General features: G+C 36.3%; 1 protein-coding gene across 2 annotated transcripts in view; it reads left to right on the top strand.

Moving 5' to 3' along the window:
• ODAD2 (outer dynein arm docking complex subunit 2) overlaps positions 1–18,094 on the top strand; it is a 269,467-nt gene that overhangs the window by 129,071 nt on the left and 122,302 nt on the right. For both annotated transcript variants that reach the window (XM_027122033.1, XM_027122034.1), the window contains one exon: positions 17,093–17,207. In XM_027122033.1, the coding sequence (XP_026977834.1) occupies positions 17,093–17,207 (115 nt within the window). The remainder of the gene's footprint in view (positions 1–17,092; positions 17,208–18,094) is intronic.

Below are 18,094 nucleotides of genomic sequence, written 5' to 3' on the forward strand. Positions count from 1 at the left end.
TTTCTACTTTCTTTTTTATATTTTCTATACAATTTGTATGATGAATATGTATCATCTTTAAAAAAATTAAAGTTCTTGTTTAGTACCTTGCACGATATCGTTTTACTCTGAGCAGTAGTGTATGATGGTTAAGAGTACAGGTTCTGGAACCATTGCCTGGAATGCCAGTCTCACCACTTACCAGCTATGTTTCCTTCAGAAAATCATTAAACTACTTGGTGCCTTGGCTACCAAATATATAAAATGGGGACAGTCATGCTACCAATCTCACTGAATTGTTGTAATGATTGAGTGAATTAATATATGTAAAATGCTTGATACATGATAGTGCTAGGTAAATGTTGGCTAGTATCATTCACGTAGCAGTAGCTTTAGTGAACAACAATTTAAACCAATAATACATAAATACAAAAAAAAGTCAAAGGGTCCAGTATCTGCACTCATCTATAGATGAGTCCATTCTGTGTTTCTCGCTTTTTTAAAATAATTAATTTTTGGCTGTGTTGGGTCTTTTTTGCTGCACACGGGCTTTCTCTAGTTGCAGTGAGCAGGGGCTACTCTTCATTGCGGTGCGTGGGCTTCTCATTGCAGTGGCTTCTCTTGTTGCGGAACACAGGCTCTAGGCACACGAGCTTCAGTAGTTGTGGCACATGGGTTCAGTAGTTGTGGCTCATGAGCTCTAGAGCGCAGGCTCAGTAGTTGTGGCACACAGGCTTAGCTGCTCTGCGGCATGTGGGATCTTCCCGGACCAGGGCTCGAACCCGTGTCCCCTGCATTGGCAGGCGGGTTCTTAACCACTGCGCCACCAGGGAAGCGCCCTGTGTTTCTCTTATATCAGATTACTCATGTTATTTAACTGGCTATAAATCGAGAACAAGAGGACCCTAAATGGGGCCCTTTCGGCTGCAGTCAAGGAGCTTTGACGGTGTGGCATAGGCATGTCAATAGGCAATTATAATTCAGGCCTTTGTGCGTCATGCTAAGTTTGAATTTTGCTTTAAAGTCAATTGAAGGTTTTTAAAGGGTTTTAAGTATAACCTGAAACAGAGAAGCTTGTTTAGGAGATCACTGCCGGCCAGAGGTGAAGGTGGTTTAAACTAAGCCTGTGGAATATATTACACTAAAGAACAAAAAAAATGACAGAGTAGAGAGAAATAAAGGGAGAGAATGGATAAGACCGGGTGAGTGAGTGAACATGAGCTGTGAAGAAGAGGGGGAGTCATGAGGGCTATTTAGCTTTCTGACTTGGGTGGCTGGATGGATAATTGTAGCACTTGCTGCTACAGGGAAGACAGCTGGAGGACTGGTGGGGGCAGAATGAACTTCACTAGGGGAGAAACAAAGTCAGTTTGTCCTTAGTGATATATTCATTGTCTAACCCAGTCCCAGGCTCAGGGTAGGCACTCAGCAAACAGTTATTGTACACTAAATGAATGACGAGTTCAGTTACGTTGGGTACACATTGAGGTTCTCATGGGACGTCTCTGTGGTGATGGCAACTAGCCAATTGGATATTCATTCATGTCTAAAGCTTAGGATAGAATGTGGGCTGGGCATATAGCATTATGAGTATTTGGTAACTTAAGTGATGAGTATATGTGAGATTGTGAGGAAGAGAAAGAAAGGGAAACGAGGACAAAAACAGAGTTCTGTTGCATCCAATCTTTGAAGGAGAATGAATGGACCAGAGAAGAGGTGCCTATAAAGAAATGCAGAAGGGACAGCCAGAGTTGTGAGGGAAGCCAGAAGAGTGAGTTACTGAAGAAACAAAGGGAAGAGAGTGTTTAAGGAGAGAAAGTGATCAAAAGTGTCAAATTCTATGACAAAGCCTCATAAGATAGACTAAACTGTTCCTTCTTGTGTGACACGGAGGTTGATCAATCCTTTTGTGCTTGTGTGAATATGGTTTTCCCACAGATGGTTTTAGAAACACACAAAGTCAGTTTTAGAAAACAGTGTTTTGGGTTGGTAAGAATCCAAACAGCGTTACATCTGGCATCATATATCAGACATGGCTCTTATTGCTAGATTTGCAGGATTTATTGAGTCTTCAAGCTTTAAGTTAAATGGTAAGGAAATGAGAAATAACTTTGCCTTGTGTAAGGCTTAAATAATTCATAGGTTAGGAACTCGTTCTAATGATTAGCAGTCTTATGTTTTAATGATATGTCTGTGGCTATGGCTACAACGTAGGTTGCATGTGAGGATGAACGTACATACTCAGCAGAGTTTTATTAACTCTGTGTGCTAGTATGCACAGTTTTCTTCCCGTATCTATTTCTCAGTAAGAATAAGAAACATCGTAATAATAACAGTTTGGCTACTGAGTCAAAAATGATTTTTAAGACAACAGTGATTTCATAAAACTCTACTGACTTTTCTCAGTACATCAGAATACTGCTTTTAAAGACTCAGCATAAACAGTTTCATATTAATTATACCCTTCCTGAGGAACTAACGTGGAGCAACAGGTATCCCAACGTAGTAGGTTCATGAAAAAGTAGATTTATTCATGCTGAATTTTCTTTTCTTGTTGACTTTCTAATGTCTATTTGATACGTACAGAATTCATCTGGAGGTAATTTGGCCTTCAAGTATATAAAAATCACATCAACATTACAAAAAACAGTTAACGCTTGTGTTCTGAGGAGTGTAACTTTCTCATAAAATACTATAACATTTCAAACAATTAAAAAGTATTCATGCTGAAAACTTAAATATCTAAAATTTCTTTTCCATACCTCAGGATCTTTACTTTCTTTTAAACTTTTTTTTAATTTTTATTTTTTAATTGAAGCATAGTTGATTTACAATGTTGTGTTAGTTTCAGGTGTACAGCAAAGTGATTCATATATGTATATTCTTTTTCAGATTCTTTTCCCATATAGGTTATTACAAAATATCGAGTATAGTTCCCTGTGCTATACAGTAGGTCCTTGCTGATGATCTATTTTTATATATAGTAGTGTGTATATGTTAATCCCAAACTCCTAATTTATCCCTCCCCTCCTTTCCCCTTTGGTAATCACAAGTTTGTTTTCTATGTCTGTGAGACTGTTTCTGTTTTATAAATATAAGTTCATTTGTATCATTTTTTTTAGATTCCACATATAAGCAATATCATATGATATTTGTCTTTCTCTGTCTGACTTACTTCACTCAGTATGACAATGTCTGGGTCCATCCATGTTGCCTCAAATGGCATTATTTCATTCTTTTTTAAGGCTGAGTAGCATTCCATCGTATACATGTGCCACATCTTCTTTATCTATTCATCCATTGATGGATATGTAGTGCTACTATGAACATAGGAGTGCATGTATCTTTTCGAATTAGAGTTTTCTCTGGGTGTATACCCAGGAGTGGAATTGCTGGATCGTATGGTAGCTCTATTTTTAGTTTTTTAAGGAACCTCCATCCTGTTCTCCACAGTGGCTGCACCAATTTACATTCCCACCAACTTAACTTTTATTTTGAAATAGCATAAGACTTACAGAAAAGTTGCAAAAGTATAGAGTGCATGGTACAGAGTTCCCATATACCCTTCACTCAGCTTCCCTTAACATCCTACATAACCATAGTGAAATTATAGAAACTTTTCATTTGTTGAAGTCTAGTTTTTTTAATTTGAAGATTGTTGTATGTGGATTTCGTGCAGTTTTGTTCAGTTCATTCCTAAGTATTTAATCTTCCTTGTTGGTGGTATAAATGGTTTTTTACTGCCATTATGTGCTTCAGTTGATTGTCTCTATGACCACTATTGAATTTTGTGTATTAATTCTCTATGCTGCTACCTAATGGAATTCTCTTATTGTTTGAGTTCACTTTATTGTTGATTCTCTAGCACAATTGTTGACGTACTACAGCACATGGGCCAAATCCTGTTTTTGTAAATAAAGTTTTATTGGAACATACTCACACTCATTGATTTATATATTGTCTTTGGTGGCTTTTATGTTACAATGACAGAGTTGATAGTTGCTACAGAGACCAAATAACCCACAAAGACATACTTGCTACCTGGCCCTTTACAAAAAAAATTGCTGAACCCTGCTCCAGGATATTCCCAAGAAAGCTTTATTTCTTCTTTATAAATTCTTATTCTTTAGATTGATTTCTCTTGTCTAATTTCATTAGCTAATTCCCTGCTGCAGTGTTAAATAGTAATGGAGATAGCTTCTTTGCCTTGTTCCTGATTTTAGTAGAAATGCCTCTAGTGGTGTTCTATTATGTAAAATAATGTCTTGAGGACGAAAGTATATATGTTTTATCATATTTTTAAAAATCTCTCAATTTCTATTTTTAAAGAGTGTTTTTAAAATCAGAAATAGGGGGCTTCCCTGGTGGCGCAGTGGTTGAGAGTCCGCCTGCTGATGCAGGGGACGGGTTCGTGCCCCGGTCCGGGAAGATCCCACGTGCCGCGGAGCGGCTGGGCCCGTGAGCCGTGGCCGCTGAGCCTGCGCGTCCGGAGCCTGTGCTCTGCAACAGGAGAGGCCACGATAGTGAGAGGCCCACGTACTGCATTAAAAAAAAAAAAAAAAAAAAAATCAGAAATAGGCGTTGAATTTTGTCAAATTCCTCTTTAAGCATTTATGGAGATTATGCTCCGAATACTCCATTATGATTTTTTCCCTTATATCTATCAATATATTGAATAATATTAATGGGTTTCCAAACACTGGACCAACCATGCTTTCTGGGAACAAGTTTCACTTGGTCATGATGTACTATTTTCTTAATGTGGTGTAGGATTCTGTTTGCTAATCTGACTTAGTATTTTTGTAATGATATCCTTGAATTATATTGGTCTGTGGTTTTCTTTTCCTTCCTTTCTTTCTTTTTTTTTTTTTACAACTATCTTTATCAAATTTAGGTATCAATGTTATACCTGCTTCACAAAAGGAATTAGGAAGTTTTCTTTCATTTCAATACTCTGGAATAATTTATTGAGCAATGGGACCATCTAGGCTTTAAAGTTTTGAGAGAATTATACTGTGCAGTCATTTGGACCTACTCTGTGTGTGTGTGTGTTCTTTACTGGTTTTCTCTAGTTCTGTGAAATCTAATCTATGCGTTGGGGTCAATTTTGGCAATCTGCATTTCCCTATAAAATGATCAATTTCATTTAGATCATCAAATTTATTTAAACAATGTCTTATGATTTTTAAATTTTGTCTCATTTCAATGGTTGTTTTCCACTTGTCATTTTATATTTGTGTATGTGAGCTTTCTCCTGTTTTTTCCATGATCAAGTTATCTAGTATAGTTTCTCTATTTTGATTTTTTTTCTGAAAAAATTTTATTAATTAGATATACTGTTCTTTTATTCTCTACCTCATAAATTTCTTTTATATTTATTCCATGTTGCCTTTTTTGGGTTTATTTTGTAACTATTTTTCTAATTTATTTGAACTGAGAAGATATTTAATTTTATTCTTTTTTTTACTTTCTTTTTTTGGCTGTGCCATGCAGCTTGTGGGATCCTAATTCCCTGACCAGGGATCGAACTCGGGCCCCCTGCAGTGGAAGCATGGAGTCCTAACCACTGGACTGCCCGGGAATTCCCTCTTTTTTTAATAGTAAAAATATTTTGTCCTATGAGTTTTTCTTTGACACTTCTTTAAATGTCCCTTGTACATTCTGATATGTAGTGATTTCATTATCATTATTTTAGGACGTTCTTTAATTTCAGTTTATATTTTCCCTTTAGGCCAGGTGTTGTTTAATAGAATTTTTTTTTTAATTCCACAAAGAGGAACCTTTTCATTTTTTGTTTTTGTTAGATATTTCTTACTATGTTGCAGTTTAGTCAGTGTTTTATTTCCACTTTTTATGGAACTCACTGGTGTTTTCTTTGACTCAATAGAAGATGAATTTTTACAAAGCATCTATAGGTGCTTGGGGTGAAGATGTATCCTCTTTCAATAGAGTGTAGAGTTTGATGTATATATATATATATATATATTTTTTTTTTTTTTTTAATAAATTTCTTTCTTTTTTTGGCTGTGTTTGGTCTTCGTTGCTACACGTGGGCTTTCTCTAGTTGTGGCGAGTGGGGACTACTCTTCATTGCGGTGCGTGGCCTTCTCATTGCAGTGGCTTCTCTTGTGGAGCACAGGCTCTAGGCATGAGGGCTTCAGTAGCTGTGGCACGTGGGTTCAGTAGTTGTGGCTCGTGGGCTCTAGAGCGCAGGCTCAGTAGTTGTGGCACACGGGCTTAGTTGCTCCGCGGCATGTGGGATCTTCCCGGACCAGGGCTTGAACCCGTGTCAGCTGCACTGGCAGGTGGATTCTTAACCACTGTGCCACCAGGGAAGTCCTGATGTGTATTCTTAAGATCTATTTTATTAAGTTATGTAAGCCTTCTATCTCTACTTACTATTTTTCATGCATTTGATCTGTCTCATACTGAAAATGGTGTATTAAAATTATTAGTGTGCTTCTACCTATGTCTTCTTACAACTCATGTAGTTTTTGCTTCTTAAAGGCAGGCAGTATATTATTTGGTGCATAAATGTTTCTAATCATTGTGAATTGTGGATTTTAATTTTTCAAGAGCTCTTCTTTGTCATGTTTAATGAGTTTTGGCTTGATATTTCTACTTTGTTGTAAGGATCTTTACCCCTGCGTTCATAGTTTTTCCATTTTCCTGGAATATCTTGGTCTACCTTTATCTTTAGTCTTTGTTGAACCACTTTCTTTTAGGTGTGCCCTTTCATACAGTATATAGATGGGTCTTGCTTTGTATGCCAAGCTAAAAATATTTTTAGTAAGTGAGCTAAACCCATTCACACTCATTGATGTTTGCTCTCAACAATGTCATAATATTTTATACTTATTCATATTCTTTTATATTTGCTCTTCTCTGTAAGATTTGTAATCTTTGCTCTTTAATTTTTTTTTGGTGTTTTTTAGAAAAGTTTGCATTTTTGTTTCATTCTAGTCACTGTCTTTGTACCTGTATATTTTTCTAATGCTTGCTTTCTCCTTTCTGTTATGTAGTTATTTGCTATTTAGTTTCTCAGTTCTTGCTGGTATCTTTTAATTCCCACCCATTGTCTATATAGTAATCAATGGGCTTATTTCACTTTTCTCTTTTCCTCTTCCTTATCCTCTCCACTTTAAAGTGCATTGTTTCTACTTTGTCATAACATGTAAAATTGGAACATTATTATTCTACCCTTGACCCTGCCCCTGTTTTAATCTAGACCAGCAAACATATATACACATATACTTATTACCAGTTTTTGCTGTAGTTTTACAGTCAGAGTTTAATTTTTGGAGCTCATCCCCTGGTAGAATCTTCAAAAAGGGCTCATGGGTACAGAATTCCCTACGTTTTTATATGTTTAAAGTACCTTTCTTTTTTTCAGCTTTATATAGGTATAATTGACAAATTTAAACATTATGTATATTTAAGGTGTATGACATGGTGTTCTGATATAAGTATACTTTGTGGGATGATTACAACAACCAAGCTAATTAACCTCATCTCACAAAGATACTTTTTTTTTTGGTGTATGGCAAGAACACTTAAAAGCTGCTCTGTTAGCAAATTTCAAGTGTACAACACATTATTATTAATACAGTTACCATTCTGGGCACTAGGTCTCTAAAGCTTATCCATCTTATGACTGAAACTTCGTACCCTTTGACCAGCATCTCCCCATCTCCTCCACTCCCAGCCCCTTCACCATTCGAATCACTGTTTCTCTAAGTTCAACTGTTTTAGACTCTACCTGTGAGTGATTTCACGCAATATTTGACTTTCTGTGTCTGGCTTATTTCATTTAGCATGATGTCTTTCAAGTTCACCCATGTACAAATGGCAGGATTTCTTTCTGTTTTAAGGCTGAATAATATTTCATTGTATAAATATACCACAACTTCTTTATCCATTCATCTGTCAATGGACACTTAGGTTGTTTCCATATCTTGGCTATTGTAAATAATTCTATAATAAACATAAGAGCACAGATATCTTCTCTAGCTACTGAATTCAGTTCCTTTGGATATATACCCATAAAAATGGGATTACTAGATCAAATGATAGTTATATTTCAATTTTTTGAGGAACCTCCATACTGTTTTCCATAATGACTATACCAGTTTACATTCCCACCAACAGTGTGCAGGGATTTCCTTGTCTCCACTTCTTGCCAATATTTTTAATCTCTTGTCTTTTCAATAACAGCCTTTCCAATGAGGAGTGAGGCAGTATCTCACTGTAGTTTTGATTTGGATTTCCCTGATGATTTGTGCTGTTGAGCATTTATTCATATACCTGTTGGCCATTTGCATGTCTTCTTTGGAGAAATGTCTGTTCAGTTCCTTTGCCCATTTTTAAATTGAGTTATTTATTTATTTATTTTGCCATTGAGTTGTATGAATTCCTTATGTATTTTGAATATTCACTTCGTATCAAATGTACGGCTTGCATATATTTTCTCCTGTTCCATAGCTTGCCTCTTCATTTTGTTGATTGTTTCTTTTGCTGTGCAGAAACACATGTTTATATCTAGTGAAGCTATTTTCCTATAAATACTCAGAGGACAGCTTTGCTAGATATAAAATTCTTGGTTCCCACTTTCTTTCTTGAATTAAAAAACTTCTGCTCCATTGTTGTCTTACTTCATACCTTTTTTGGGAAAATTCTGCTGTTAGTCAAATTCATGTTTCTTTGTGAGTTATTTGATCTTTTCATTTGGAGGGCATGAGAATTTTTTCTTTACCTTTATAACCTAATACTTTTACTAGGTTTATCTTAGAGTTGATTGCTAACCATTTGGTTAGCCTGAAATATAGTTAATACAGGAAAGTCAGGATCAATGCTTTTCTTTTCCTTTTGAAAAAGTCAAATTTCAGATATATGAGTTGTCAGGAAGCCTAGCAAATGCCAGTAGTGATAATAAGGGCTGTTTTTCAGACTTTTTAGGAACTTGTAGATCCTCATGATTTATTTGTCTCTCCTGTGCCTTTAATACAAAATTCCTGGCATACATGATTCAAAACATGCTAAAATTCTAATGTCCTAAGTTTTTCATTACTTCAGAATAACCTTAAACCTAAAGGTCAGCTTTCAAATATAAGTGCCTGACTACAAAAGAATTAATTTTCATGTTCTTTAGAAAATAATCAAGAAAAAATGTTTCTATTAATATTCTGTAAATGCCCAAGATTCTAAGAAGTTTTACATGACACTTTACCTAAACAATGTACTAATTTCCTACAATTTATCCTGTAAAATATTTTCCTTCCACACATTGTAAAACAAACATTTGCTGAACTGATTGTTACATAGTCCAGTGTTATGTGATCATGTAATGAAAGACTCTTTTATAAAACATATACACAAGGATAGAATTAAAACTTACCATGGAATCTGTAACTCTAAATTTCCTGTCCTCTGTGGTTTAAACATAATTATGTTGCATTTACATAGTTTTTTTTTTTTTTTTACATTGGGTTTATTTGTTCTTTTTAAAAGGGGGGAAAAAATAAAGCTGTGCTTGTTTGCATACAAAAGAGATTTAATCTCTTTGTGGCTGCCCAGAAATTTCATTTACCACGAAACCAGTCCTTGTGACATTTTAGGGTTTATGTAAGATATAAAATAGAATATATGTTTTATATGTTTGTATCAATAAGAACATTTTTCCTTCTGTTATTTGTTTTTCATCTGTATACTTTTAAAAGCATATGGATTTAACTGAGATACTGAAATGCCAAATGAAAATTAATTATGTGAATAATTTAATCTTCTGAATCTTAGTTTCCTCATTTTAAAGCAAGCTCTGGGGATGTTTAATTTGAGGATTATTTGGATTTTATTTATCTACATTATATATCTCATCCATCCAGGTGTGATGTGTGCTTAGCTCCATAGCTGAACAAATTGGCTTTTCAGTACCATTTCCTGTGTGTGACAGTAAGTGTGTGTGTGTGTGAGTGTGTGTGTGTTTATAGTGTGTGTGAGTGTGTGTGTATAGTGTGTGTGAGAGTGTGTGTTTATAGTGTGTGTGTGTTTATAGTGTGTGTGTTTATAGTGTGTGTGTTTATAGTGTGTGTGTGTGTGTATAGTGTGTGTGAGAGTGTGTGTGTATGTGTTTATAGTGTGTGTGAGTGTGTGTGTTTATAGTGTGTGTGAGTGTGTGTGTTTATAGTGTGTGAGAGTGTGTGTGTTTATAGTGTGTGTGTTTATAGTGTGTGTGGGTGTGTGTGTTTATAGTGTGTGTGAGTGTGTGTGTTTATAGTGTGTGAGTGTGTTTATAGTGTGTGTGAGTGTGTGTGTGAGTGTGTGWGTGTGTGTGAGTGTGTGTTTATAGTGAAGTTAAAACACATTTTTAAAGCTTCTAATTTGTGAAATATAATATACATAAAGGAAGGTGCATGACGTAAACGTACAGCTTAGTAAATTCTTGAAAAGGGAGGACTCGTGTACCTGCCACCCAAGCCAAGAAGCAGAATACCATCATCACCCTACAGACACCCGGGCTGCCTGTCCTATCACGGCCCCCCAGTGCCCACTGCCCTGCAGTCTGGGGAGAGCCCCTCTCTTGCCTTTTATGGTAATTCATATCTTACTCTGTTTTCATCATTTTATATTTGAGAATGCCTCCCTAAATAGTTTTATTTCTATTTGGAAACAAATGGAAGCATATAATATGTGTTGGGTTTTGTCTGAATTTTTTTGTTCAAAATTATAGGTTATTTTAACACTTAATTGCTCAGTTTGATGCATTTTAGCAATTGTATACACTCATATAACCACCAGCCAAAAGAAGATAGAAAGCATGTCCTTCACCCAAGAAAGTGCACTCATGCTATTTTCCAGTCAGTCCCCACTCCCACCCCAAGCAACCACTTTCTGCTTTCCATCGCTATAGATTAGTTTTGCCCTGTTTTGGGACTGGAATTTCTGAGTCATAGGGAGGAAGTTTAACTTTATTGGAAACATCCAAATAGTATATGAAAGTGGTTGTACAATCTTACATTCCCATTGGTGCCAACATTAATGTTGCTCTTTTTTTTTTTAATTCAGCCCTTCTAACAGTAAAAGTGTATGTCGTTGTAGATTTCCTTCGCATTCCCCTGATCACTAATGATGTTGAATAACTTTCCATGTGCTTATTTCGTGTGTATATATGTTATTTTGTAGTCTCTTCAAGTTTTTTGTCCATTTTAAATTTGGATTGTTTATCTTTTTTGGCAATTTGAAGAAGTTCTTCACATTTTCTGGATACAAATCCATTGTTCGATTTATGTGCTGTGGAATGATGTTTCCCAGTCAGTATTAAGGCTGTCTTTTCAGCAGAAAGTTTTAATTTGATGAAGTTAAAGTTATCAATTTTACTTTCATGGCTAGTGTACTATATGATATACCTCAAACTAGTTTCTAAGTGTGGTGTGGAAAGGGGAGTCCAAGTTAGTTTTTTCATATGATATTCAATTGATCCAGCATCATTTATTGAAAACACTATTTCTCAGTTGATTAGCTTGGTCCCTTGGTTGAAATTCAGTTGACTGTATATGAGCAGATCTATTTCAGAACTCCTTTTTCCATTCATCTATTTTTCTATCCTCGTGTCAGTCCCACACTATCTTGATCATTATAGCTTTGTAATAGGAGTGTTAAGTCCTCCAACTTTTTAAGATGCTTTGGGCTATCTGAGATGTTTTGCATTTATATATAAATTTTAGAGTCATCTTGTCTAAATCTTTTTTTAAAGCTTTATGGAATTTTAATAATTGTTGTTAAGAATCTATAGATCAATTTAGAAAGAATAGAAATCTTAACAATATTGAGATCGCCAATCTACTAATATGGTGTATATCTCCATTTATTTGGGTCTGTTTTAATTCTGGTAGGATATGCAGTCCAATACTCTCTCATGATGCTGGGCGGTGGCAGTGAGCTGCAGCCCCCAGTCAGCCATGTGATCAGGAAGGTAAACAACTCAAACACTCACAACCATTCTGTACCCATCAGCCATCCTGGTTTTCACTTTCAGTACACTAGTCAATACGTTACAAGAGATATTCAGCACTTTATTATAAAATAGGCTCTGTGTTAGATGATTTTGCCCAGCTATAGGCCAATGTAAGTGTTTTGAGCATGTTTAAGCTGGGCTGGGCTAAGCTGTGATGTTCGGTAGGTTAAGTGTGTTTTCCACTTGTGCTGGGTTTATTAGGACACAGCCCCATGGATAAGTCAAGGAAGGTCTGTACAGAGAAAAGAGGGGAAAGTCAAACGACACCTTGAGGAAGCAGTCAGCCAAACTCAAACTGTGGGACTTTCTACAACAGTCCTGATCTCTTAAAAGAGTCAATGCCATAAAAATGTTCTAGATTAAAAGAGACTAAAAAGACATATCAAGAATACAGTGTATGATCCCTTTTGAATCTAGGTTTTGTTTGTTTTTTAAAAAGCTCTAAAGAAAGTTTTGCAAAGAAATGGGACTATTTGAATATGAGCTGGACCTCAAAAATTGTTGGGCCTTCTTAATATTATTCTGTGAATGCATAACTTTTCCTATGAGTGAATAAGTTTTGAAAGCTTTTCTGTCATAGTGCTTACACAACGATAAAAGGATAGACTATCCTTCTACTCTACCAAAGCCAAGGAATTCTGGGACACACTTGACATGCATTTCCAGAGGCTGCTACATTCACATCTTTTCTCCCAATTTGGTCTCCCATAGCCTCTTTAAAAGAATACACAGAGATATAAACATTAAAACTCTGAGAATTTTTATGAAAATATAAAATTCTTTTCTAATCATAGTTTTTCACAGCGATCATTAATTCTGACATCCATTTATGTTTCCATTTTTGTGGAATTGCCAACTTGGTTTTAAAACCTATAGATTTCAGTTGCATCTTATAGTGTGGCTTATGAACATCATGTTCCTTTAGGCTATGACCACATTTAGGTTGAGCCATGTATCATTTATCAGCAAATATTGTGACATTTTTAGAAAAGATGCAAAATTATGGTTTCAAAATAGATGTATTGGCATTGCCAGAAAGCAACTCTGCAGCCTCAGCCGTGCTGGCTGTGTGGGTGCCCACTGTTCACATTTGCTCGTATATGTGGCCTCAGCGGGCAGGCCAGCCAGCCAGACTTGTTAACAATCCTGACAAGAGTTAGTAGAACCAAAGACACTGAGAAGCCACAACAAGCAGCTGTGTCTTTTGTGTGTGTGTGTTTGTTTTTAAGAGCCGGAACATGAACGTGTAGTCATCTTTCAAGAACTGTTATTTTGTCAGCCACACAGTTTGATTTCTATGATAAAGTTGAAGATTTTGGAAACATATAGTTCAGTTTTGTTTTTATAATATCAAAGTATTAATGTAAAATTCTCTTGACAATAAAAGCAGGAAGAGTTAACATACTGCTGGAAGTGAATTCAGAAAAAGATGCTAATCAAATTAAAGAACTATACAAAAGGAGATATAGACCCACTGAAAATGGGCAGTGGTATAATGAATACCGTTTACAAGCCCAGCGTTGTATATTCAAAGCAATAAAGTTGTAAAGAAGATCTATGAAAATGCACTTTCAACTTAGAGGCAACTCCAAATAAAAATTTACTGGTTAGATTTTGAATTTGAACGTGCACTTTCCAAGTACGAGGTTGAAAATGAATGTATTTGTGTTGGGAGAGATTTTTGATTCATCGGAAAAGGAGTAGGCAAAGGCTGTCTTGTTTCAGGTCCATTTAACCAATACTCACTGTCTGCAGGAGCTGCCCTAAGCATGGCGGGCAGTAGCAGATTCCTGCTGTCAAGGAGATTACACAGTACTTGGGGAGATAAGAAGCATACGCACCTGCCTACATTGCAAAGCAATGTGTTATGAGTGCTAGAAACGAGGGCAGCAAAACTCAAAAGAATCTCAGAGGAGGGAGAAGCCAGAGGACTTGGGAGAGGCCTTATGGTAGACCTTAAAGTACGGATTGTTCAGCAAAAGATGGAGATGGCAGGGCAAAGGCTTAGTCCTGGGAGAATTTCTGTGGCTTGGGAGTTAACAGTGTCTCCCCTCTGTGTTTACATGGAACCCCATGCCCGCATCTATTGTAGCATTTACCAGAATAGATTATTATGGTCTCTTTAACACACTCGCTAGACTGCAGTTTCCTAAAGGACAATTAAAATCCTCATTATTTGCACATTCTGTATTTGTGTATTCACATCCTTGCTAAAATGTATTTGTAATCCCCCAAGTTAATCCGTATAGCACTTTTGCAGTTATTCACGGACACGTGTGGAGCCATGAGAAATTGGAGTTGCCTGGTGCACGTGTTTCCAGCTGGGGTTGAACAGGACCACACTCTGCCTTCTTGTATCCGCTCTCATTTTGTAAACAAGTGTCGTCTTCCCAGTATTTAGTGCCACGTTTTTTGCATTTTCGTCCTTTGAGCTGGTGATCTTCCTGGTTAAAGTGTTCCCCAAGCATAGTGCCAAAATGCAAGGGGGCTGTGATGTGCCTCACAGAGAAAATATGTGTGTTGGATTGCCCGTGCGTTCAGTGTAGTGAATCAACAATGTGTATTAAGTAAGGTGTCTTCAAACAGAAACACACATAGAACAAGATTATGTATTGATCAGTTAACGAAAATATTCTCACCAGAGGCTCTTAGGACAAAACTTTATATTCCCCCAGGAGCAATGATTCGGTATCTACAAATTCACTGTTTGCAGTGACTTTATACAGCGAACTACCCTGAGTAATAAGAATTGACTGTATGTGTTACTTCCGTATGCTTAGCACTTAGTGTTTAGTAGATGGCCAAAGAGTTTTATGAGCAAACACCTGAATGTAGGGAGTTTGGAGGAATAAACCAGCTCATTGGAAATGTTAAATACTGAATTCAGGAACTGGGTGTGAATACCATGCAGGCAGCGGGAAGCTGTCAGAGACTGTCTCCTGGGAGTGACCTGTCAGTTGTGAACTGTTTACCAAGCATTGACTGAACGTTCTGGGTGGCGTGACGGACAGAATGCACACCCCCGGGGCCCTGCTGGCAAGGAGATACCGCAGAAGCTCTCAGAACTCCTTCAGCAAGATTAATTTCCCAGGAATTTATGGGATGGATTGGAATTGAGAGAAATGGGAGACATAAAACCAAGTTAGGCAACTACTGTAGCAATCCTGATATGAGGTAGTAGACACCTGGATTAGGATGCTGGCAGGGAGAACAGAGAAGTAGGGGGAGATACTTGAGTTATTTGAAGGAAATCCACAGTATATGACTCGACACATAGGATGAGGGAGATGGAGGGACAAAATTAAACTCTGAGGTTTGCTACCCATGACTTTGTTAGATCCTGTGTTTGCAAATGTTTTTTTTACATGTTTTCCTCATCTAAGGTAATTACTCTGTACTGTGCTGTCTTTTAAGACATCTATAATGGGGTCACAGTCCCCATCTGTTGTAACTAAGCAGCTGATGAATTGCCTAGGGTTTGGGGTGATGGTCAAGGACAGTACATCTGGTTTTAGAATGAATGGTGAATTTTTATTGCTAATTGTGAAAGTTTTCCTGGGGGGATCCAGAGTTGAATTATGCCTCTTTTTAACTGAAAATATGTGCCATGCAGATGACTTCCACTCTGGTGACAAGCTATGTCCCTCATTGTATGGCTAGATATTGCTAATGCAACTATTACTACTACGTTAGTGAGAGAGTAGGCTGGATTAACATTCACTGTTGTTCTTTGAGAAATTGCATGTGAAAAAATAGAGACCCACGGATCTCCATTAATTACACTTTCAGTGGCATATGTAAACCAGTAAGCTTTTTTAAGTTTGCAAAGTAATTCCTTCACTGTGAGGTACAGTGTGTTCAGTATCTTTCTTTATAGTTTCTATAAATCAGGAAATAAAACTTTATTTTCCCTCAGCATGATACAGACAGAAAGCTTTAGTTTTAGAAAGCTATTTAGTTAAACTCTGGGTTAAAATACTTTCTCAGTGTGCTTTTTTCTTATTAAAAATCATCTTTTAAAGAGATAGTTTATATCTTACTATAAGCTATTTGCATTACCAACTGTTTTATAAGGTTATGGAAAACATATCCAACTTGGAACCTTTGGAATAATACATTTTTCCCCCCTGGCATACTCAGATAATCAAGAAATATAGTTTTTTAATGTCAATTTTCAAGAAAAAATTTGAATGGTGCCAAGCTAGTAGTATTTATTCTATCTGTGGCTAAGTACTACATGTATTTAACTCAACTTGAGGTTCAAAATCAAAGGAATTCTGATGTTCTTTATCTTTTTTCATATGCTCTGAGTTTATCTTTCTGAACAAAGCCATGTTTGTAAAGGATATTAAGTTTTGTTTGACCTTCTTCTCAACTGCAAGTACTTGATGGACCTTAATGCAAGGTTATGCTCCCTGGACTGATTGATATATAAACAGAAGACAGATGGTGTAGAGATGACTCTGATGATAATTCATTTTTCAGCTAGTCAAGAAGATATTTTGATTACAGTGTGTTTAAGTAACTATAACACAGTCTGCAATGTTGGTCTTGTTGGGAAGGGAGCACATGGAAAACAAGTTATGTGTTATTTGTGCCCCACAAAGGATGCAGTGTGTTGTACTGATTTTAATTCCTAGTGCTAGATTAGTACTGGAAGAGGTTAAACTGTGTCATGCAGTACGGTAAGTCAGTTAAACACAGACCAAATAGAAAAGGTAACTGCACAGCTTTGAGCCATAAATATTTGTCTTGGAAAGTATTTAGATGTTACTATGTGAAAGAAACCAGTATTTTTACATTTAGGTAACAGTCTGTATACAGCTAATTAAAGAATTACGTGGCTTGGTTTTCAGTTCATGTGAATCGTAACTATCGTGGAGCTTGCTTTCTGTGTCAGCGAGTTTAAAACTGAAATCAGAGAGCTGACAACCCAACAGCATGTTATGTCCCTGCTGTTGTTAAAGTTTTGAAAAGAAGTAGCTAAGCGAAATGTCAAAAGGAGAAAAAATAATTATAATTGTGTGAATAGATAGGCCATTTAAATTTTTATTTTCATGTACTAATTACAGTCTCTACCTCTGTTTTTTTGTTTCACAATAGGATAATTGATCACTTAGATGGAGTTCGTTTGTTGTGGTCCCTACTAAAAAATCCTCACCCAGACGTGAAGGCCAGTGCAGCTTGGGCCCTCTGTCCCTGCATCCAGAATGCAAAGGTGAGAAGAGACTGCAAGTCAATCCATTCCAAAATCTCTAATACCATATTGAATAATGTCACCACAGGTCACTAATTTCTTTTCACTTCTTTTTGGTCAGATTTATCTGGGGGAAAAAATGTGCTGAACGTTTGTGCCAAACTAATTTTTGAGCAATACCTTCTCCTGGTCAGTTTTTATGTGTAAAATGAAACGGGGCTAAGATGGCAGTGCTTATTACCATGTTCTACATGGCAGGTGCAGTCAAAACCACTACCCCAGGTAGATTAGGGGGGAGGGAAGTTGACTTATCTTATCTCTTGGGTGAAAAGAAAATTGTATTACTGCTACTTTCAGAAGCTCAAGACGACTTCTATGTTATTTATTGTCTGAATTACTACAATGAAAAATCACTAAGTTCTTTGTTACCTTGAAAAAGTCACATAATTTCATGAATCCCACTTTTCTTATCTGTCAATAAAGACTGGATATAAAACCTATGGGTAAAATTTTTATATGAAAAAAGACTGAACTGGAAGTTTCTGAAGTCTTTTAGCTCTTCATTTGTAAATTTTATTATTTTCTTTGAGGATCTCTTTTCAGCCCATTTCTGTTATCTTCACTTAAATTTCTTTTCCTATAGGTTTAGGGATTTCCCTTTAAGATCCTTGTTGCTAGAGATATTTCTCTCTGTTGAGTATTTTTATCTAAAGTATTTTTATTTAAAGCACTTAATTCCTGTAATAAATTTAACATACCTCTATCTTCCTAAATATTTGTGACTAGCAGTAATCTTTTGTAAAAAGTGAATTGTGATATATAGCAATAGTAGAAAAGACTTATTACAAACTGGTTAATGGAACCATTTTTTTATAACAACAAAAAAGGAAAAATAAAAATAAAAACAC

This window comes from Aethalodelphis obliquidens, unplaced genomic scaffold (assembly GCF_003676395.1).
Source record: "Aethalodelphis obliquidens isolate GAN/ISIS:26980383/991018 unplaced genomic scaffold, ASM367639v1 scaffold23, whole genome shotgun sequence".
NCBI lineage: Eukaryota > Metazoa > Chordata > Mammalia > Artiodactyla > Delphinidae > Aethalodelphis > Aethalodelphis obliquidens.